This window comes from Lethenteron reissneri, chromosome 44 (assembly GCF_015708825.2).
Source record: "Lethenteron reissneri isolate LAM-NWPU_2019-01 chromosome 44, ASM1570882v1, whole genome shotgun sequence".
NCBI lineage: Eukaryota > Metazoa > Chordata > Hyperoartia > Petromyzontiformes > Petromyzontidae > Lethenteron > Lethenteron reissneri.
Genome location: NC_083822.1, coordinates 3,761,012 through 3,784,598, shown reverse-complemented (window position 1 = coordinate 3,784,598; position 23,587 = coordinate 3,761,012). Strand labels below are relative to the sequence as shown.

Sequence of the window (23,587 nt, the reverse complement as noted above, 5' to 3'; positions counted from 1 at the left end):
ATAGAGAATGGTGGCTGCTGATGATGATGATGACAAAGTATCTTCCCGCTCAGCTCCAAGACAGCACTCATTTGCATTGACAGCATTGAACTCGTGTTGAAAATCCCACATTCGGTTGGCTACGTACGGTGCGAAAGAAGTTCAACATACATTCCGCATCGCATCTTCGCCCCCCCACCCCCTTCTACCCCGACCCATCGATTCCCCAGGTGCGGAGGAACCTGATGAACGTGTCGTACCACATCGCGCAGTACACGAGCATCATCGCCGACCTGCGGCGCGAGATCCAGCGGCTCAAGGCCAAGATCGAGCAGCAGTCGGTGCTGGACCAGCCGCGCAAGGATGGGCGGCCAACGATCCGCCACGTGCAGGGTGAGGTCTCCCCTCGACCCCCCCCCCCTCCTCCCGCCGTCACCTCCCCACCTCTGACCCGGTGGCGGTGCCAGCCAATTGGGAGCCTCAAGCATCCGTCGCGTGATTTACACACGTTGTACGATGGACAAGGCGCGTGTCTCGACTCTATCGCACACGTGTATGTGAAATAATGTACTTAATAGACTAATTAGAGATTTAGAGGTAGGGGCATTCGAACGATGAGCTTTTTATGACTGCGCCTTGCATTTCGCGAGCTTAAGTACGTGCTTGCTCACAGCGCTTGCCACAAGTCTGTTTGGCTCTCTGGGTGACGGCTGTCATTGTCTGTGTTTGGGGGGGGGGGGGGGCAGAACAGTGATTAGCACACTGCACTACGAAGCCGGCGACCCGAGTTCAATTCGCACTCGCAACCAATAAACATCGACGAATATCTAAACTTGTCCTGGGCCTCCCCTAGGTCGACTCAGTGCCGTGTGTCAACATCACCGCTGGGGAGACAAAGATGGCGCGTCGCACCCTCTCGTGTGCCAGTGCCGGCCTTCACAAGTGCTCGCTTACCAGCACTTGCCCCAGCAGCCTGTTCAGGTTACACAGGGGATCCGTTGTGTTTTACAGAGGAGGTGAGCCAAGTGTCACGTCTTCGCGAGCAGCTGCTGGCCGTGTTCCGTGAGCAGATGGAAATCCGCCGCAGCCTCATGGAGCTCGAGAACTCCAGCCTCGCCATGCACATGGACATGTCCAGGCACCTCCTCACCATCTCCGAGTGAGTGGCGGACAGCATACCTGCCAACCCACATGGTTTATCCGTATTCTCGTAAAGGGAAATTGAGTAAAAAAAATATATATTTGTTTGTTTTTCTCCCTTGTGATGGGACTTTTTCGGATTAACGTTGAGATTTATAAGGGTACGGGGTGACGAGTAACGTCTGAATTGGTCTGTAGTTACGTAGGGCACTGATAAGGGGTTGACAGGTATGGGACAGCGCCACCGATGGGGCAAAAGAGCAAGCCCCCTATGTGCCCGTGGGGTGGAGCAAACCGTGCACCACATCCTCGAAGTCTGCGCAATCCACAAACTCAGCGGAGGCCAACTTGCCTTCAACACAACAGGACCGGAAGCCAGCGCTTGGCTTAGGGGTTTTGCATTCACTAAAAATAAAAAAGCGCCGTCGTTTTCAGAACATCCAGTGGCCATGGGGAGCTTATAATTGATGTATGTTGAACTTCGTTTTTCACCGTACGTAGCCAACCATGCTAATCGGAGTTGCAGGATGTATGCGTCCAGACCAGTGAGCTGAGTGTGAATTGGGGTTTTCGCTGCCCAAGATTAAGCCCATTGGATTTCTGCAGGACAAATAAAGATTCTGATTCTGATAAAACCGTGTTCTTGAGTGCAGCAAATTTGCCACCCCTACACGTCCGCTACAATTCCCTATCATGTAACTGCTCACTTCTAATCAATGCCTTGTCTCTCCACTCTATTTGCCACCCATATTCTACGCTCTTATCACCTCCCCTCTCCATGCTCCCTATTCTCACTGCCACTCCTATCTTCTCTGCCACCTTTCCTCTCCATCCATTTCGGCCATCCTCCCTACTTATTCACCCCTCTCCTCTACTCTTATCGCCACTTCTCCCTCTCTCCACACATTCTCTCTGCTGTCCGCTATCTCCTCTGCACCCTTTTCCATCTTTTGTTTTTTATTTATTTCCACGCCCTGCCCTCTAAACCACCTCCTCGACGTTCCATTATCACCGCTGTCACCTCATTCTTGTCCCCATACTGCCCCCACCTCCCCCACCACCACCCCCGTCTGCCTGCCCTGCCCCCCCACCGCCCTCCCACCACGGCCCCCCCACGCCCCCCCCCCGCCAGCTGGGAGCGCGAGCGGCAGCACCGCGTGCGTAAGTGGCGCGCCGAGCGTCGCCGCGAGTCCAAGGGCGGCCGCGACTCCGACGACGGTGAGCAGCAGCGCAGCGGTGGCGGGCGGACCGACGACGACGACGATGACGACAACAACGATGGAGATGACGAGGAGGGGGGCTACTCCGACCCCCCGGACTCGCCCGAGCCCCCCGAGGTGTCAGGCGCAAGGTCCGAGCTTTCGTCGATGCTCGCCGAGCAGAAGAACACGTCGAAGCTGAAGGTGCGCGGGTGGGCGGCGGGTTGGTGGACCGCGCAGAGATCGCCCCGCGCGTTTGTGTGTGTGTGTGCGTGTATGTGAGCCTCAAATTAGTACCAGGTGAGGATGTGCAAACATCGCCACTGGGGAGACAAAGGCGGTCGGGCGTGGTGCTCGCCACCCACTCCCTCGTGTTGCGTGCCGTCCTTCGTAGGTGCTACTCGCTAACAGCACTTGTCCCAACGGTCTGTTAAAGGCTACACAGGGGATCTTTTCTCCTTCACGCTGTTGTTCAAGAGCAGGTGCTTGTAACAGTGGCAAGGAGCTGGTGTGTTAGGGAGCAACTTTCCTGCCGTTCTTCGGCCTGAAGCTACTGTCGATGAGCAGACACGAGTGAACTTCTGCTGGTGTCACTCAGCGGGTGCTAACAGGGCTACAGCTGCCGAGTGTGCAGGCCGGTGCCAACCACCCGCGGGGACATTGTGTGAGATTCCTATGCCCGCAGGTATCAGCAACAATGACAATACTGGATTCAAAGAGAGTACCCATTGAGAATAATAATGACAACGGTCACGATCGCGACAACGACGATGACACTGATGCCGCTCGCTGCCTTCCCGCCGGGGCAGGCCGAGCTGGAGAAGAAGCTCGCGGCCGCGAAGGCTCGCGCCGTGCGGCTGGAGGAGTCGCTGCCGGCGGCGCTGGGTGGCGGCGAGCAGCGGCAGGTGCTGGCGCTGCTGTGCAAGGTGCACGAGCTGGAGGCCGACAACGCGGAGCTGGAGTCACGCGCGCTCCTGCGCGACACGCTGCTGCGGCAGCGCGACCTCGTGCTGCGCCGCTACCAGCAGCACGCGGGGCTGTGCGACCAGGTCATCCGGCACCAGCGCGACCTCATCCACGGTGGGTGCCGCCGCCGCCGCCGCCACCGCCACCGCCACCAGCACAGCCATCCTCGCCACCACAAACACGACCACCATCGCGGCAGCCACCGCCGCCACCACCACTACCACCACCGCTGCAGCCACCACCGTCACCACCACAGCCACCACCTCTGCCGCACTATGCTGGCATCATACATACATGAGTGAGTGGGTACGTGAGTGGGTGTGTGATCGAGTGGCTGAGTGTGTGAGCGAGTGAGCAGGTGAGTGTGTGAGTGGGTGAATGAGTGCATGGGCACGTCAGTGAGTGAGTGGTACGTGAGTGGGTGTGTGATCGAGTGGCTGAGTGTGTGAGCGAGTGAGCAGGTGAGTGTGTGAGTGGGAGAGTGAGCGAATGGGTACGTGAGTGAGTGAGTGGTACGTGAGTGGGTGTGTGACTCCCACTGCAGACCACCATGTGGTGGTGCCGAGAGACGTGGAGGAACTGTACCAGGCGTACCTGCGCGAGCTGGAGGAGGGGAACCTGGACAAGATAGTGGCGCTGCACTCCATCACCACCACCGCCCTGCGGGTGAGCGGCGCCCAAGGGCGCAGCCTCTCTGGCTGTCCAACGCTACCACACGGTGCAGAACGTGTTGCACACAGCGTGTTACACATGGCTATTGGGCAGAAATTGTGAATTTTTTTTGTTTGTGTTTTGTCTCCCTTCAACGGTGATTATGGTGAGTACAGAACCTCTACTGGGCATCTGTGAAACGACAGGACATCTGTAAAAAAAATAGCTAATCGGATTTCTCCAGAATAGATAAAGATTCTGATTCCTTAAATACCGTGCACAGCGGCGTGTGCACCGTTGGCGTAGATTCAATATAATTGTACCGTAGAACTCTTACTTAACTTTCTCTCCTTCACCCCCTGCACCCCCCACTTCCCCCCATCGCCACCCTCACCGCTCCTCCTCACCGTCCCGCAGGAGCGCTCCCTGCCCATGCTGGGCCCCGCGTCGCTGATGGCCCTGGAGGTGCCCGAGTCGGAGCGCGAGGACGAGGGCTCGCCGCTCGACGCCAAGCGGCGCAGCAAGGGGCGCGGCAAGGGGCGCCCGGCGCGGGGGGGAAGAGACGCGACGCGCGACGCGCTGCCGCCTATCCACCCCGACCACGACAGGTGCCGCTCTCACTCTCACGTGGACCTTGATCGGTGCCGCTCGCTCGCTCGCACGGATCTGGACAGACATCAGTATTAATCAATATTATGGATCTTGATCGGTGCACTGGAGGGGCCCCGAGGTTTCTGAACACATGGGGCAGGAGGAGGCCACGTGGGCACCCTACGCACCCCCCCCCCCCCTTGTTCATTAACGACAATATAAACCGGCTCGTTGTGGGGCTCTCTTTGTGTGAGACTCGGGGGCTAATTAAATCGTTTGCCCCCAACCCCAAATCCCTCCCCTGCCCCCCCCGCCCCCCCCCCCCGGGAGGCCCTGGTTACAATATGGCACACTGCCCGTGTCTCCCCTGCTGCTGGGAGATAAGGAACACGGAATAATTGGTTCACCCCCCCCCCCCCCCACACCTTGGGAGGCTCTTACAGACACAATGCAGCAGCTAAACGCTCCCTGCGGAGGAGGAGTTGCACTTTTACTTCATTTGACGTCGCTAACTCGAGGCCCTAGGATAATGTGCAATGAAATCAGAGAAAGAGAGAGCCTTGCCATAGGACTGTCGACTTCCCACCGATGGCTCAGGACCACCAATGGAGATGAGCGCTGTCCGTTGCTCGTTTGAGCAGGAAAACACTCTCGCTTAACCGATGGGTTTTGATTACATTTAATATTTTATGCCTCTTCTTCAAGGGGATCTTGCGGTGTGTTGTGACGACCGTCTCCCCATTTGCCAGCATGCCCACCCCACACAACAGCCAGACTAACAAAGAGAGCGCGTCTGTTTCTTGTATCCACGTGTCTTGTCTCTGTCCGTACGTGTTGGGGGGAGGGGGGGGTTTGTAGCGGTGTGAGCGCGCTGCGCTACGAACCCGGTGACGGGAGTTCCATTCCCGATCATGAACAACACCAGTGACGATTATCTGAACCATTCCTGGGACTCCGCTAGATCGACTCAGCCTCAAATGAGTTCCTGGTGCGATGTGTAAGCATCGCCACTTTGGAGGCAAAGGCGGCCCAACGTGATGCTGGCCACCCACCCCCTCGTGTGCCGTGCCGGACCTTCATCGGTACTCACTAATGGCACTCGTCCCTGCAGTCCGCACCTGCGATTAGCACAGTTGGCTACGTACGGTGCGAAAGAAGTTCCACATATATACATACAAGGCTGTGTGAACCTTATGGCGGGACCCTGGGGTCTCAAATAAACGGAAGTCAAAATCGTAATTAATTAATTTATTTTTGGCTACTCCGTCCCACCGAGCACACAAACGCCGCGACCCACCTGGCGCGGATCATTCTGTTGTCATGTCCAAGCGCAGCGGCGAGGACGAATTCGCAGAATAAACAAAACTTTGATTAGCTCATCGTGTAGAGCTCTTCGAGACGAATAGATTGCCGTATTGTTCGCTTTCAACAGATATAGAATGACGTCACAACGCAGTTTATGCGAGCGCCGGGGGCTTATGGGACCCCGGGGTCCCGCCATGAGGTTGATTTGGTGGGATCTTTGTCTTTGTCCGCGTGTGCATGCACGCGTTCGTTAAACGGGTGAAGCGACAGCAACAAAGTGTTCAAGAAAAGCCCCAAAGCACGGCAGATCTACAAGTCATCGGTGGCCACGCCGCCCCCAATCCGCGTCACCACCGTCTCCTCCGGGCACCAGGTGAGGGCGGCACGCACCGCGGGCCGTCACAGGCACCATATCGGCGAACGCCACCATCCGCTGTATTTTTGTTTACCTGCCTCGAAGCATTCCAGCTCTGCCGACCTAATTGCGCAGCCATCTTAATTACCAGCCGACAAGCAATCTTTGCGGAGCGTGTAAAATGGTGCGTCCCCAGAGTGTTGTGAAGAGGACAGTTAAATTGGCTGCAAGTGGCCCCTTGCATAACAAACAAACAAAACACCTGATGTAATTTCCCTTCAACGTTTACTGCTCGCACTGACACTTCAAGGCAACTTTTCGCTTAAAAAATGTTGTACAACCGAACCCTCCAGATGCATTTTTCTGACATTGTGATGCTGTACTGCTGGCTGCGAGTGTGTTAAATGAAAATCTATACATCCGCTGAGATGGCGCCAAGCTTTGGAGATGTTGAGGGTTCGTGAGTAAGCTCTGGGATTATGCATGGGATTTGTGCTTTTGATTTTTTTTCCTTTCATTAAGTGTGGGTTTTCGCAGGGCATTCCAGTTTCCTCCCACACTCATTATAACAGAGAGAGGAAGAAAAAACTTGCACAAACAGAATTTTCAATCACGCGATGATTGAACTGCAGAGTTTGGTATTCAGGCCTGGATACTCTGAGTGAAAGCCAATATTAAACGTATTGATGGGATCTTTTTTTTTATCCCATGGGATATGTTTTAGGCCATCAATCTCAAAGAATCCTGAATAATAAATAAATACGTAGATAATTGCATACAAACAGTGGATATCACTTGCGATGCTACTGATGAATAATAACGATAATTTCGGCTCGTAACGCACATAGCACGCACTCATTCCTCGGACACAGGGAATGATCAGAGACACGAGAAACCACAGCCAGGCAGGGAGGCAGCCACATCGGTCAGCTGACAACAACCCAAGCTCTGTGGTCCACTAAACGTAACCGTAACCACCCTGTACATTATAACACATTCCTGCAGAGGGAGCTGCTGGTAGGAACGTTCGGTTGCTCAGTCAATGGCCAGGGTCAACGGCGGCGTGGTGTATTCCGCAATTATGCCCGACTGTGAGGGCGGGCACGAGCCGGCGTGAGTAGGTTAAACGTTGAGTTTTATAAGGGTACCACGGGGTGACCAGCCCCTCCCCACCAAGCCCCACCCCTCCCACCCCCCACTCAGCCCCACCCTCCCCACCCAGCCCCTCCCCACCCTCCCCACCCAGTCCCTCCCCACCCAGCCACTCCCCACCCCACCCTCCCCACCCAAGCCCCACCCTCCCCACCCAGCCCCTCCCCACCCTCCCCACCCAGCCCCACCCTCCCCACCCAGCCCCTCCCTACCCTCCCCACCCAGCCCCTCCCTCCCCACCCAGCCCCTCCCTGCACGACGGACGGACGGACACAATAATCCCCTGTGGGCTGGTGTAACCAGGAGGTTCCTACCAGTATAAGTCACTTAACGAGTGTTTACATGTGGGATGAAACTGGAGTGCCTGGAGAGTGGGGGAACACTCTATCCAATACAGATGGAACAGGTGAAGTCCACATTTGCTGTCATGCCTTCTACTGGCGAACCAGGGTATGGCACCTCCTCGATGCACACAGGAAGGGGGTTTCACCATTTTTGGTTCGCAGATATAAAAAAAAATTATCAAATCAAATAAAATAAAAAAACAAAAAATTATAAAAATTATAAAAAATACAAATAATAAATTGAAAATAATAAAAGCAAAAAACCACTTGCGTGATCCGCCAAGCCTCGCTGCCTCCGCAGGGACGGATTAGAGGCGTGCAGAGCCACCACCTCCTGGCCATTCCGCCAGCAGTGGTGTGACCAAGCAATTGCAGGGCTGCGGCTTTATGTTTTTTTATTTCACCAGGTAAGGCCCACTGATTTTTCTGAAATGACCTGGCCACAAATGATAGCTCGACGAAGTGGCTTATCACGTGGAAATGTATAGCAGCCGCCAAGTACTCTGAACGCGTGTTTCTTATCGTGGAGGGAAAAGCTGGAGGAACCAGGAGAAATATCCACATGACCACAGGTAGAGTGACACTCAAACTACAAATATACAGCGGGTGTCAGGGTCGGGATCAAACCCACAACCTCCTGTATAGCAGGTGAGGTAGTTAACTTCTCACCACCGTAAGATGTTAACTGATGGCACTGTTGACGACCTCACTCACGGTAATCCACCCCCGCCCCTTCCCCCCTCAACCGCCACACAGAAACCGGAGCAGAACACGAGCAGCCTGGCCAGCCTGAGCGACCGCTGCAACAGCAGCCTGTCAGGTGACCCGGCCCCCGAGGGCACACGAGGGGGGGCGGCACTGGGACACGGGGACCAGAGACGCGCCAGGCCACGTGGACGCACGCAGGCCAGCGGCAACAACAACAGCAACGTCGTCAACCTCAACAGCGTCAACAGCCACCACCAGCAACAGCAGCATGGCAACACCAGCATCAACACCCGGGTGGCACCGGCCATAACCGCGGAGATCGCCACGGGGACGAAGAGCATCTCCGTCATCGCTGAGCGGCGGAGGTCACGGGCGAGAGCCATGGAGCCCCTGGAGGGAGCGGGGTTGGGGTTCGGGTCAGGAATGACGGCCTCCCATGTGAACTCTCAGCACTCGCTAGGTACGGCAATGGTGGCGGCGGCGGCGGTGGCTGTGGCCATCATTTATCTTCGTGGTCTGTACAGGAATGATGCATGTGTTGCAGGTGTTTTGTTCCGTTGATGGGTTTAAAACAGACTGCACATCCGCAGCATGTTGCAGTGGTTCACTTCTCAAATCTAGCGGCGGCCCTGATTAATACCGCGGTGGGCGTATTAACCAAACAAGTGCTGGTCGGGAGGGTTGACGCAATCCATCATCCCTCTGGGGTCACTGTGTGGAGAAGTCCACAGTGGGTGCCCTATGGATAGACTCGCCCCTGTCGTAGGAATGAGAACTTTCCACCACTGGCTGAGGGCTGTATGTATGTTGAACTTCTTTCGCGCCGTACGTAGCCAACCGTGCTAATTGGAGGTGCGGGCTGTAAACAGGAGATGAGTAGCATCGCCTCAATGCCCACTTGAGCAGAGAATCACTTTGACTTGAATCGACTCTCGGCCTCTCCCTGGCATGGCCCGTCCCTGCGAGTCAGGCACCGCCCTGGGCAGCCACGCGGGCACCTTCCGCGTCAACCAGGCGAGCAGCGAGGAGAGCCTCGGGCCCGGCTCCACCGTGGCGGCGCGTGGGGGGACCCTGCCGGCTCGCGGCGCGGGGCCCAACGCGCTGGCCGGAAGGGAGCGGGCCGACTCCCTGCAGAGCGATCGGGCCGAGCTGCAGGCACGACGGCAGCCCCGGCGAGCCGCCCCGCACGGTGCTCAGGCTCCCCCGCCGATGTCGCAGCATCAGCAGCACCAGCAGCACCAGCAGCAGAGCCAGGCTCATGCAGAGCAGCCGCACGGACGCAAGACGCGGTCGCGCTCCTTCGAGGTCGGCAGACAAGCGGTGAGTGCTGGCGAGAGGTGTGGCCGAACCCACGGAAATAGACAAAAAAACAAACTCCTGGCTCGGGGAAGGTCGTCTTTCTTATTCACGCCGTGGGGGAGTTAATCGGCAGTGTTCGTGTGTTCATGTGCGGGGTTAGCCTCATGGTAAAGTTCTGAAACGCTGCCAGCGAATGATAAACTGCTGGAGCACTGGTTCCCAACCTGTGGTCCATGGACTAATCACTGGTGGTTCATAAGGCAAGTGGGAAATGCTTCCGTGGAACTGTTGTAGATGCGACGATATAGTCATTTTAATTGAACAAAAAATGTTCTTGGTGCACAGTGGTCTGCGAACGAATGCTGGACGGTGTACGGTCACGGCGGATCTGGAAAGGGTTGGGAACCCATTGTGCTAGAACAAGGTTCCTGCATTGCAGAGCGCAGCATTCATTGGGTCGGGGTCTGGCCAGTCTTGTCCAATTCTCTTGCCCGTGGCACTCCGTGATTTCGGAAAAGCTGTGCCCACGTCATTATTAATTGAGCTGGAGTCTCGGGACCGGCAGCACTGCTTTGTAAGAGCAGCGGCTCTTTTTGCTCCGGCACTCATGACATCACGGAGGTCAATGGGGCCACGGCCCTGTGTGTCGTGACGTCACTTGCCTCGCTCGTGTTAAGCTACAACACGGCCGAGTGGCTTAAGAATACAGTGCGCATTAACACGACAGGGTTGCTGTTGTAGTGTGGTGCTGTAATGGTTGAACTTCTAACCCGGAGGTCACCGGTTCGATTCAATCTCTTGGCACGGCAGTTTTCTTTTTTTTTACATTCGACACCAGCCTGGTACAAGGCGCGAACCGGAACAAGGAAAGAGGATTGATTACAGAAAAAAAAACGCGGCAGCTTTCTTAATCCCCCTCCTCTGTATACCCAGCAGTGCAAATGTGCACGCCCACAGTTAGTCGATTGGCAGGTGGCATGTCGTGGGGTGAAGTGTGGGTACTGCCACCTCTTGCGCGACGTCGGGCCAGCGTGGGAGGGACGGCAATCGAAGTCTTAAGGGACTCTGCAAAGCTCCGTCTAGTGGAGGGCCATCTGGCAGCAGTGGCGTAAACGAGCAATTTCAGGGCTTGCACCTTTACGCCGGAGTGAGCGTGACAGAGATGGCAATTGCATTTGTCCATCCGCCGCACCTCCGTTTGGCACGGTTGACTACGTACAGGGAGAAAGAAGTTACACACACATACATGCGACACTTTAGCTTGACACGAGCCCAACTCCACAACGTTGGCAGCTCTCAACGCAGCCCTCACTGCAAGTGGAGAGGCAGGGCCGTCGCCACGCGCGGTGCACGCCCAGGGCGAGACACGAAGCCGCCAGGGGTTTATTCCATCGCGTCCACTGCCTTGACCGCCCCCAGAGGTGACGGAGAGTTGGCGCGCAAGCCGGCGGTCCGTTTCTTTTTGCCTTTTTCGTCGGCCCGGTGGGGGGGGGGCGAGCCGCTGTTCGCTCCCTCTCCAGTTACACGCGCTGCCCGTTGTCCCCGGCAGTAACGTGAGGCCGACCACGTCGCCGAGCCCCCTCCCCGAGAACACTGAGATCATTCCAAGGTCGAAACGTGACGCCTCAGTGGCTCGCCGCCAGGCTACAGTGAGACGGCGCGGTGGGTTTCAGAGTGGGGGCCAGCAAATGCTGGTGCCAATGTTTGCACCGCTTATTTTAATTAACATCAGGACTGTAAAGTCCCTGTGCAAACTTGCTCTGCAGCAGTCTGGGCCTCCCGTTTCTCCATTGCCGTTAATGGGAAATCAACCTGGTTCAGAAGCTCTACAATACTTTATCGGTGGCTGGCTGAGACTCTACGTGCAGTTTATCCTCCTGAATAACATCTCACATCCAGTCAATCTGCCAGAATATTTTTAACAGTCGACAGTCGCAGCAATGCATGAAGTCCATGACGAAATATATTAATGTGGCCGTTCATTCGCTATGGAGCGTAGTTATTGGCACTGATATTTGCCTTTGTCAGCGAGTTCCTGCATACAATCTGAGTATAGCAAGCTGATGGCCAGCGCCTGGAAACCAATTTCGCCAATAAAAAAAAACCTTAAATTTGATTTTCCACTAAATTTGGCTGGATATCAGTTTCACTGTCAAGTTGGTAACAAGACTTTCCCTCTTAGCAGGGCGTGTGAAAATGTGTGCTGTCTCCGCGTGTGGGGATAAAAATACCATTTGAATGGATCTCAGAAGTTCAGTTAAAGTCCGCTTCCATCGGCCATTCTCTACCACACAGGCTTGCATGGTCCGCGGAAGTTCCACGTAGATGTGTCATCTCATGACACGACATAATAGCACAACGACAATAAGTTGCGGAAACACCTGAAGCAAATAAAATCATCTGACCTTGAAGCGTGTCCAGGTTTGAAAGACTCCGTCCTCTCCCTCCACAGCAGCTGCCCAAGCCGAAGGCCACGCAGCAGCGCGTCCTGGAGACGCTGTCTGACCACAAGATCTCGGGGGCGGCCGCCGCCGGGCCCACGGGGGCCGGGGGCCGTGCCGGCCAGAACCCCGGGCAGCCCAAGCCCCGAGCCCGCGCCGCGGTGATGCTGCACCCCCCGCCAGCCCCTGGCGGTGCCGGCGCTGGTGGCGGTGCCGGTGGCGGTGGAGGAGGGATCGCACCGGCTGTCATCGTCAGAGCAAAGCACCAACCCGGATATCAGCCCACAGGCGAGTAGGGGCACGGTCTCACGGAGCGAACCTGGGTTCGTGACATTATCAGATGGATGACAAAGAGGAAAGTGCCGATCCGTCAATTACATTCAATAATGACAAAGATTATTCTGGACAATTGGTGAGATGTTAAAGTAATGATAATGGATTACTTGAGATGATAAATGAGCACCATATCAATTATTTGGGTGATGTGTGGATTTAAAACTCGTTTGATATTCTTACGCGATGGTTGATGTTACTGATGATTTGTCAACGCCGACGACGACGACGTTGACGATGCAGGTGGAGAGCTGCACTCCCTGGATCCGCTGACGACGCCTCCCAGCACCGTGTTCCAGACCAACGGCGAGCGGCACCGAGCGCTGGCGCTGCAGAAGAAGACGCGAGGTCACCACGCCGCACGACACAATATTCACAAGACGACCATTATATCTCGATATCCCATAACTTCGTAATTGTATTTCACACTTGTATTGTTATTTTTGTGCAGTTAACTCAAACGCAGGCCTTCCTTCAGTGTTTCTGATTATAACTTTACAGTGTGTAATGATCAGAGGGCACATGCTGCCAGTTTAACAGGAAATAACGAAACATTTAATATAACTATGAAAGGGATGATATCACGTAATTATCGTGCAGTCAAATTATCCAGAAAACTATTTACAAAGCACGAATTTAATAGGTAATAGCGGTTACTTTTACTTTTCTGTGAAATTACGTTATTGAAGCATTGCAAATATTTGGTCAGAAATGTTAATGTGAAAACGCAGAAATACACAGCAACAAAATTCACGATATTTCGCAAAACAGACGATACCAATATTGTGGCTCTTATACTGTTTGCTGTATATCATCGTATCACCACATCGCAGCAATCCTACACGCGCCTTTAAATCCATCCACCACATTTACGTGCATTTAAACAAGAGCTGGGCTCTCCGATTTTACAATTTGTCGATTGCTGGACCGATTTTACGGATGAAATTATACAAAATAGAGGTTTATTTGGTTAGATTGCGTAAATATATAAATGTGTCGTTGAAAACCTGCCACCTCCCGACACAGCCAACTAGTCAGGGTTGTCGCGTAAACAGAATGTGCCAATTTGTCACTAGTACAGCACTAACCGGTACAGCACACAACAAATATTAACTTCAGTGAAGCAAAAGCCTTAAGAGAATTGAGAGCAAATAAAGATATCCAAATTCTTGCTGTTGACAAGGGCCGATCAACTGTTGTGATGCCCCGTGAGGACTACGATAATGAAATCAAAGATTTACTCGATGAAGGTACCTACCTTAAAATTAACGACACCCAACTAGCACCTTGGAGCGTAAAACAACGGCAATCATTGCCAAGTCATCAATTCCCAAGGAAGAGCAATACTTGATCAAACCAAGGGCATCAAAACCACCAAGACTTCATGGGCTACCAAAAATTCACAAACCTGATGTTCCATTAATACCCATAGTTAGTACAATAGGCTCTGCCACGTACAAATTAGCACAATATGTAACGAAACAAATACAGCCCTACATCCGTAGGACCTCTTCATTCATCAAAAACTCTGAACATCTCGTAAATATAATGAAAGATATTAACCTTAACTTTAACGATATTCTCGTAAGTTTTGATGTGACTTCTCTGTTCACGAGGGTTCTGGTCAACGAGTCAATTAAATTACTCGACTCTCTGGTAACGAACGAAGGTTTAGCTAAAGATAACCCAAGACTAGCTGAACACTGTCTAAAGAACACCTACTTCTTGTGGCAAGGTGACTTCTATAAACAAAAGGAAGGAGCAGCAATGCGCTCTCCTTTGTCTCCTGTGATAGCAAATTTGTACATGGAAGATTTTGAAACAAAAGCAATAGCTTCAAGCACACTAAAACATCTGCTTGGTTTAGATATGTGGATGACACATTGGTGGTCTGGTCACACGGCAAATATACACTGAACACATTTCTAAATCATCTCAACTCGCAAAACCCATCCATCCAGTTCACCATGGAAGTGGAAGCTGACAGAACTCTATCATTTATGGATATTCTGCCCAGACGGGGTCGAAATGGAAAAAATAACACACAGTGTTTATTGAAAGAAAACGCATACTGACGCCTATCTGAATGCAGAGTAACACCATCACCCCACACAAAAATCTACTCTTATCAAGACGCTCATTCATCGAGCTAAGAAATTGTCAGATGGTGACAGTCTGAGAAGTGAAATTCAACATGTTAAAGAAGCGCTGCAAATGAACGGCTAAACTGATGCACAAATCAACACGGCATTGAATGCCAAAACCAAATCAAATAACACGAGCATTGAAACTGCCCAAGTAATTAAAACGATCAAAATACCGTACTTTGCGGGAGTAACTGATAAACTAGCCAGATGTTGGTAAAACAAAACATCCAAGTCAGATTTGGCACGGTACATAAAATACAGAAATTAATATCTGGTACAAAAGATGTTTTACCGAAGCTATCAACAGAAAGTTTGTTCAGGATGAACTGCACGTGCGGTAAATGTTATGTTGGGCAAACAGGACGAATGATCAGCACGAGACTAAAAGAACATCAGAGAAATATGAAATACTCCCAAATACAACTGATAGCAGTAGCAGAGCATGCGTGCCAACAAGGACACTCAATTGATTTTGATAATGTTTAAGTTCTGTGCAAAACTAGCTACTACTGGCCAAGAACCATTAGAGAATCTATCAAAATTGAAATAATTAAAATAATTTTAACCGTTCAGATAGCTACCGCCTTAGTGCTGCGTGGAAGCGAATCATCAAATAATACATTATTTAAATGCATGCCTACAAAGGGCAGCATACTTCAAGAGGGATTACCGTTGGTACGGCTATTTTAATACACACAATAGACAGGAAGGACAAGATCAAAGGGCTCGCATAATGCACATGCATAATGTACGTTGACTCAGTAATCCCCCCCCCCTCCCACATTGTGCAAGAGCGCAGAAGTGTGGTCACCACATCTACGCCTCTATATAAGGAACAAAACAGTAAGACTTCTCCACAAATCTGGCTGTCGCCTGATGAATATAGTTGTAATTACTGGCGAAACGTCGTACTCAGATTATAAATATTGTGGCTTGGCTCTCAAAGACACCGGTGTGTTGTACGAGTGACGAATTGGCACGTTCTGTTTACGTGATAACCCTTACTAGTTGGCTGTGTCGGGTGGTGGTGGGTTTTAACGACGCATTTATATATTTACGCGATCTAATCCAAAAACCTCTATTATGGATGATATTGGTCGCAAAAGCCTACGTGTTAAACTGAAATTATACAATTTAATTAGATGACACAAGATCATTGGAAATAAAGTCTCGCCCCTTGCTACCACATGTGGCCCTGATGGGAGGTGATGGGCGGGGCTTCGTGTCATCATCATCAGCATCATCGGCTGGGCGTGGCTTGTTGGGGGGTTTCCTGCCTTCGGGAGGCAGGATGGAGGGTGTGGGCGCCATTTTCAAAGGGACCTGAGTAATTGACTACGTAAAAAAGTAGCCGATTCTAATTTTTAGGTGAATAACTGACTCATTTTATCATGGGATCGTTTTTATCTGCTCACCCCGAGCTATAAATAACTCTGATCGTGCGTTGTATTTGCTGTTGGCCTTCTGGCGTTCTCTGATCTGACAACGGTGGTGAGACTAGGCCATAAAGAAGGCTGTCTTAGGTGTAGTCCATTCTGTCTCAAAGACAATGCCTATATTGTCAGGGCATGTCTGTTTGAACGTTCACCACAAGTACGGGTGGTCAATGCAGACTTTATTCCTTGCAAAATGCATGTATTTGGTGTTTGAACATTTTAACATATGTTTTATTGCCAGAAAGGTTCAAACCTTTTCTTATTTTTCATAGCTGACTAATTTGACTCCACCTTTCTGGCCTCGTGACGTGCTGTGAAGAAGAGCCATTGCACAAAACGTTCCATATTATACACTTTGTACTTTTAAGGTCATTGTGTTATTCATGAATGTGTTTGTGTTATTTGTGCTTGTACACCACTGCCGCACCTCCGATTAATGATCGCGGGCGGCTATGTATAGTGCAAAAGAAGTTCTAACATACATACAACACCGTATTACAAGATACTTTTCTTAATTTAAACCCATATCTGTGCGCGTGTGTGTCTATGTTTATACACGCACGCTTTATGTGTGTATGTGTTGTCGCATCAGTGCATATTTAATGGTAAGCAGCGGTGCAGTGGTTCCATAGTGACACACGGTGTATGCATGATGTGTACACACTATGCACTATTGATGTGCCTGCAATTAATCGTCAATAACATCTGGCAACCCAGCAGTGTTTGTTCAACAAGTCTGACTGCTGATGAGACCCAGAAGGTCGGAACTGGTCCAAAGTAATGCTGAGTAAACAAATGCTGATGGAATACTATTTGTGTCATGGATAAACAAATGTATATATATTTTCATGTGGAGAGTGGAATGGAGATATGTTTATTTAATGAAATCACTATCAGTATACGCACCGTGTGTGGACACCGTGTGTGTTATGTGGAGTGCAACTGCACACACCCATGTGGATATTGCACGCTTAGATAATACTTACAGTGTGCATCTTCCATTGTCTATCCTCTGGTGGATGAAGGACTTCTCCCTGCCATCACCAACCCTCATTTGTCAGGGCTGCCATCAACATCGATAATCACAGGCACATAATGAGATTCGTGCTTTTTGAAATAAAAAATTTATATTAATTGATGAACCAATGCATCGGTACATGTCCAATAAACCGCGTGTAAACCGACACTATTTTACCCATGCCACGGTACCATGCGCATGAACACAAGCAGCGACTTGGCACAGCCACCTGATGTGCCCCCTGTAGCCGTGATTGAGTCTCCCTTGTTACCGAGTCGAATCGTAAACATGGCTCATGGATGTGAATGCTGGCGCTGTATATGTAAAGCCTCGAGATATGTGGTTTGTATATTTCGTTCTTTTGTTATCTTGCGAAACAAAATGTAACATGTTTGGGCCAAGCATTATATAACTTACCGAATGCAATGTGTATAAACAGCAAACACATATAAAACACGAACTATTGTATAATTTTTACAGAATTCTTTGAAATATTATAAACTACAAGACAGATGTTGTGATTGTATCTAAACTCAACACATGCGTCAACAATATGGTGCTTTGAAGAGGGCCATTATTCAAAACGTTGCCAATTTTTTTTATTTTAAGGCCACAGTGTTTGTGACGAGCGTGTTGTTTTTGATTATTATACTTCCGCACCACTGCCAATGCAGCAGAAATGTTTAACACATTCCTGCGGAGGGAGCTGGTAGAAACGTTGGGTTGCTCGGTCAATGGCCAGGGTCAACGGCGGCGTGGTGTATTCCGCAAATATGCCCGACTGTGAGGGCGGGCACAAGCCGGCGTGAGTAGGTGAAACGTTGAGTTTTATAAGGGCACCACGGGGTGACTAGCCCCTCCCCACCCAGCCCCACCCCTCCCACCCCCCACCCAGCCCCACCCTCCCCACCCAGCCCCTCCCCACCCAGCCCCTCCCTGCACGACGGATGGACGGACACAATAATCCCCTGTGGGCTGGTGTAACCAGGAGCTTCCTCCCAGTAATATTTTCTGGTTGTTTTCATGAACAATAAATAGTAATTGTGAATCTACTGTTTGTGAATTTGCGTTTAGGTTGTCCTCTGATTAAGTACAATTTTACAGACATGGAATTTTGTGGAAACGGCATACGCCACGCAACTGCAAGGACCCACTCACTACCCCAGGCGTATCTAATCGGCATTAACCATGCAGCGATTCAGACTAAAATACATTGTTGCAATCCTCAAACATACATGAAATAATGTGAGAATCGACTATTCCATTGTTATAATTTTTTCACGTGACCCGTGCCGCCACAAGAGACGATACAGGACATTCAACGGAATGTAAAAAAAATCCTGAAACAAAACATGGGTAACTCCGATCTGTAGTGGAGGCCCACTCTGCCAAGCAATTGCATGGCTGCATCCGTGCCCTTTGTTCGACACCGCTGATCAACTCGTGCTCACGATCTCCCCATTTCTCTGTCTTTGTGCACCGCAGGTGGTGGTGGCGGTGGCATGGGGGGACAGCAGACGACAGCCGACCCGCCAGCCACAAGCACCATCGCGGGCGCCGGCAGCCACCTGCTGTCCCTGCCGGGCAATGCCAAGCGGGTCGGGCGGCCCTCCCCGCCGGCGGCGCTCGGGGCAGCGCCGGGCGGGCAAGGAGCCGTCGCCGGAGCCGCCGGGGCCACCGGAGCCGCCGGCAGCGGGAACCCGAGCCCCTCGCTCGGCTTGAGCGGGCAGGCGATCCTCAAGCACGAGTCGCGAGCACGCAGGGCGTGAGTGCCTTGAGAGCGCGGCGGGCAAGGGGCAGAGTCTCCGGAGAAGGGGTCGGATTGGCAAAGGAGGATCCGTTTCTGTTATTGTCACCCATCCCCTCCAACCCCGAGCCACCCAACAACATTGGATAGGAGGATCTGGCGTGGACTCGGCTGTTGACAAAATGCACGAGGCACACAAGTGTTCCTCAATTGATGGATGGAAGGAAGCTTACAATGGTGGACTACGTGCGGCGCCCCGTGGCTTGTGACTGGCTGCACCTTGCAGCATTCGGGTTGTGGGTGAATTAAGGTGAAGGCTTTGGTGTTGCTGCTGCTGCTGCTGTTGTTGTTGTTGTTGTGCCGTTGGCGTGTTGGGGACGGCGCGAGGGGAGTTGACCGCATCGAGCGGCACGGAGCCGCGAGCGAAAATGCGGACGCGAAACGTCGACGGCGTCTGAAACGCGCCGCTCGGCCCGTCAAGCGCGACCCACGTAGCCAATCAAATCGTAACAAACACCACGGTAGTGGGTCACAGTGGTTTGGTTACTCGACGCAACCCTTCACGGGGGGGTTGGGGGGGTACTTGGGAGTTCCCGGCTGATGCAGTAGTAAGAATGGGGAAAGTATAATGACTTAACATCAGGTTGCCCGTCTTGCCCGGTTTTCCACTCGTTTAAACTACCATCGATTCCTTTTTTTCTTCTCTCGCGTCAGTGCAGCAGGTTAGTGATGAGCCTCAACAGTTGGCCACTGCTAATGCACTCAAAGTAATTAAACCTTTTGTGGAGTGTTCGCGTTGAATCGGCGCCACCGTCAATTCTCACGTCTTGTGAAAGATCCGGCTTAGGGTGAATCCATAACTATAATTAGACAGAGGTTTATTGTTTTCTATATTTGGTGATGGGTTACCATGGGATTTTTTCTAATCAATCGAGCATTTATTTCAATCAATGGCATCAATAAAAAAACAAATTAATACTGAGTGCATTTTAGCAATGGTAACATTAAACATACATAGCCTAGGTTCATATTCGGGGTGTATTTAAAGATGTTGGGGGTACAGGTGGCCAGTTTTATCCACTCCTCCAGTGTAGTGGATGGCTCTGCAAGCACTGAATGGAGCATTGCTCAGTGAGGGGTATCCAGTCAGCTGTTGGGGTGGGGGGGTTATAAGTTCTGATTGGTCTCGAATGCCGAGGCAAACATTTCACCCTTGGTGACCGTGTTTATTCCAAGTCGGAGGAGAATCTCTGTTAATAACCCGAGCGTCACCCAACGCTGGCGTTAAACACTCCAGGACTAGTTTTGTAGTTTTTCAGCCACTTTTTGTTACATGGAAAATATAGGCTCGGCTATTTGCTGCCATGTCGTGTCTTAAATTAGAGATTTCCTTCCCTGCCCATGGCGTCTGGCTCACCTACACAACGATAAATTTAGATTTGCAAAAAAATCGAGGTAGTAAAATTTTTATAATTGGAATCCTAGTGCCTCAAAATTGTATTTAAACAAATGCTGTTATTTGTATGTCTGCTATAACGCACGGGTTCATGGTTCCTCATGTTACCAAGCAACCAACATCTGTCTGGCAAATCTCTCCGAACACATCCACACACGGTCAGACGCAGCGCGTGCAGTGGCTTCAGGGTTGTCATCTCTCAGGAACGTATCATGGAAACATGAACAATATCACAAAATCTCTCAACACCGGGGCAGGGAAGAACTCCATTGTCTCCAGTGGCTCATTATTATTATAAAACCGTCAAAATTGCGAGGACTTTTAATGTCCCAGGGAGACTTCGACATTTCCCAGGACAGCAACCTCCTCAAAATGAGGGCGATTCTGGGAAAATCACTGGCAGGTGGCAACCCGAAGTAGCACGGGAGAGCGCAGCGTTCACGAGCAGCGTTCACGAGCAGCGACGGCTGCGAAGCACAGCGGGAGCTTGCGGCTCCAGCGGTGGCAACGACCGTGAACGTTCCACTAACGCCAACCAGGGAGAGCGCATCGGGAGATGGAATCCCAGTGAGATGTGAAATCGCGGGACCTGTGTTGATCCGATGGAAAAGGTGACAGACAGGCCGTGCGGTGGGTGGGCACGTGTGTGGGTGGGTGAGTGCGTGGGTGCGTGTGTGGGTGGGTGAGTGCGTGGGTGTGTGGGTGGGTGAGTGCGTGAGTGGGTGCGTGTGTGGGTGGGTGAGTGCGTGGGTGGGTGAGTGCGTGGGTGAGTGCGTGGGTGTGTGGGTGGGTGAGTGGGTGGGTGCGTGGGTGGGTGGGTGAGTGCGTGGGTGGGTGAGTGCGTGGGTGAGTGCGTGGGTGTGTGAGTGCGTGGGTGGATGAGTGGGTGAGTGCGTGGGTGGGTGGGTGCGTGGGTGGGTTCGTGGATGAGTGGGTGGGTGGATGAGTGGGTGCGTGGGTGAGTGGGTGGGTGACTGGGTGCGTGGGTAGGTGAGTGAGTGGGTGCGTGGGTGGGTGAGTGAGTGGGTGGGTGGTTGGGTGACCGAGTGAGTGAGTGCGTGGGTGGGTGGGTGAGTGGGTGGGTGAGTCCTGCTTGCGTGTCTGCCGTGCTCACGTGCCCGAGGGGACGCACTTATTTCCAACTCTCTGACTTCCGTTGTAGACGTCATCGCGTCCACGGGCGTGGCCCATTGATTTACATCGCCCACTTGATTTGTCGCGACTCGCAAGCGGGCTACACAATGAACCGTTATCACTTTTGACGTTTGTGTTTTAATCAAATGTAAACTTGCATTCGTAGTTTTGGTTGGATATGTTTTTTTTACAATAAGATATGCAACAACACAACGATTGTTGGGTTTCTAAAAATCATGCTATTATGGGGTTTTATGGTTCACAATGATTAATCAAAATTGTGTCTACGATAATGTTTGTTGATGGTGTTGTGTCAAACTGATCAAATTCAGCGGCTGTGGCACTGCTCGCAAATTTGAATTTTTTTACTGCAAAAAATTCAAGCATGAAAGATTCACGGAAGCTGTGGCAGTGAAATCCGATTTTGAAGGAAATGCAAATGATTAGTTCAGATGTTTTTGTTCTGTCGATCTCAGTTCAGGCGAGGGTCCGTTCGTATTTCAAGTGTGAAGGGAAACTTCAGTTTTCTATTCCCCAAACTGTTATATCCAAGTTTTTTGTTAATTAATTCGCTGTATCAACTCTTCCAATACAGTATGTACATATCTGTTAAGTTGTTTACACCGCTCACACGCGCAGTTTATCTTCATGTACACTTGTTTTTTTACCCATAAAGAACAGAGCACTTACGTATTCTGATAATTACATTGATGTGAGGATTTCAACATACACCTTGAGCAACTTTAAAGTTTCTCGGCAGCAAGAGAGCATGATATTTGGGTGTGCACGTGCGTGTGAGCGGTGGCGCAGCAGTTAGCGCACTGCACCCGAGTTCGATTCCCACTCACGACCAACATCGGTGACGAATATCTGAACGAGTTGCGTGCCTCCCCTAGGTCGACTCAGCCTTGATTGAGCAGCGAGTGCAGTCTGTAAACATCAACACTGGGGAGATAAAGGCGGCCGGACGTGGTGTTGGCCACCCACCCCCTCGTGTGCCTTGCCGGCCTTCATAGGTGCTCGCTAACAGCACTTGTTCCGACAGTCTGTTGAAGGATTTTGCGAGGGTCTTTGTGTGTGCAAGGCTGTCAGTTTATAACAATAAAATAAAACACTGCAGCCAAACCTGCATGCAAATGACCAACCGGTTCGTATAAAAAAGAAAGTCATGGAGTTTGTTTGTCGTTGCTTGTGGTGGTTGTTTTGGAGTTTGGGAAAAATAAGGGAAAAGTGTTTTTGACCAAGTTGGTGAGAAGTCTGTCGACTGAAAATACCGACTGGATTTTTTCAAAAAAATGAAATCAGTCTTTGCAATGCTTGCGCCTATGATCGCTGGCGGCTTTAATCAGATCATCCGCCTCAGGATGGAGCGCGCACCTCCAGATGTTACGTATTTATTAGCGAGAAATTGTTGAGTTGCGTGTGTTTTGGTTTGAACCGGGGTAGAGATTTTGTTAACAAGATAGAAAAAAAAACTTCAATGCAATACTTGTAGTGTAACATCGATTTTGCAGCCTAAATCTGGAAATGAATCACAGTTCCAAAGTCTTAGAGAAAGCATGATTTATTTTAAAATGGTATTTATTTGTTGGGTTTTTTTGTACCAATATTAACTCAAACTCAATTAAAGGTTTGGATTGCTACGTGCGTGTACATATAGAGATTAAGAGGTTTGGAGTTTTTGAAAGGAAAAATAAAATATAACTTAATACCGCATCAAGCGTCGTCATTTTCTGGCAAGTTTGGTGCCTACAATAAAAACTTTATGCGGCAGCGTGGACTCAATAACATTTCGAAACACGCCTTCGTCCCAGGAAGTATTTCACTATCAGTACGGAAACCGAGAGTAGCTGTTGGGGAAACTCCCATTTTCAGATTTACAGATAGACGTGTTTCCTTCCGTTTATGTCCAAATAGTGTTTTGGCCAATAAGCTATTGCTGAATGTGGTCGTTTCAGAATAGTGTAAGTCCCGTATGGCAACACAGCTCCCATTCGAGAGTTTAGTTCATAAATTGTATCATCGATGTGAGTTTTCGGATCGACACCCCGACTCACCCCCATCCATCGACTGCACTTACGGATGGATGGAGGAACAGATGGAGAGCTAATTAGGGATGGCATATCAAAAGAAAAATATCCTATTAAGCACTCGATATATTTTTGCTGTATATCAAAATATTGATG

At 50.9% G+C, this 23,587-nt stretch overlaps 1 protein-coding gene across 2 annotated transcripts in view; it reads left to right on the top strand.

Moving 5' to 3' along the window:
* Nucleotides 1–20,918, top strand: part of KIF19 (kinesin family member 19) — a 99,858-nt gene extending 78,940 nt beyond the window's left edge. The window contains exons 10-21 of one of the 2 annotated variants that reach the window (XM_061569879.1): nucleotides 210–372; nucleotides 991–1,138; nucleotides 2,252–2,522; nucleotides 3,128–3,398; nucleotides 3,829–3,950; nucleotides 4,353–4,543; nucleotides 6,096–6,204; nucleotides 8,439–8,850; nucleotides 9,361–9,710; nucleotides 12,145–12,418; nucleotides 12,707–12,811; nucleotides 18,550–20,918. In XM_061569879.1, coding sequence (XP_061425863.1) covers nucleotides 210–372; nucleotides 991–1,138; nucleotides 2,252–2,522; nucleotides 3,128–3,398; nucleotides 3,829–3,950; nucleotides 4,353–4,543; nucleotides 6,096–6,204; nucleotides 8,439–8,850; nucleotides 9,361–9,710; nucleotides 12,145–12,418; nucleotides 12,707–12,811; nucleotides 18,550–18,833 — 2,700 coding nt within the window. In that variant the 3' untranslated portion in view covers nucleotides 18,834–20,918. Of the gene's footprint in view, nucleotides 1–209; nucleotides 373–990; nucleotides 1,139–2,251; nucleotides 2,523–3,127; nucleotides 3,399–3,828; nucleotides 3,951–4,352; nucleotides 4,544–6,095; nucleotides 6,205–8,438; nucleotides 8,851–9,360; nucleotides 9,711–12,141; nucleotides 12,419–12,706; nucleotides 12,812–18,549 lie in introns of both variants that reach the window. The other variant, XM_061569878.1, reaches the window with a different exon arrangement.
* Nucleotides 20,919–23,587: the final 2,669 nt, after the last annotated feature.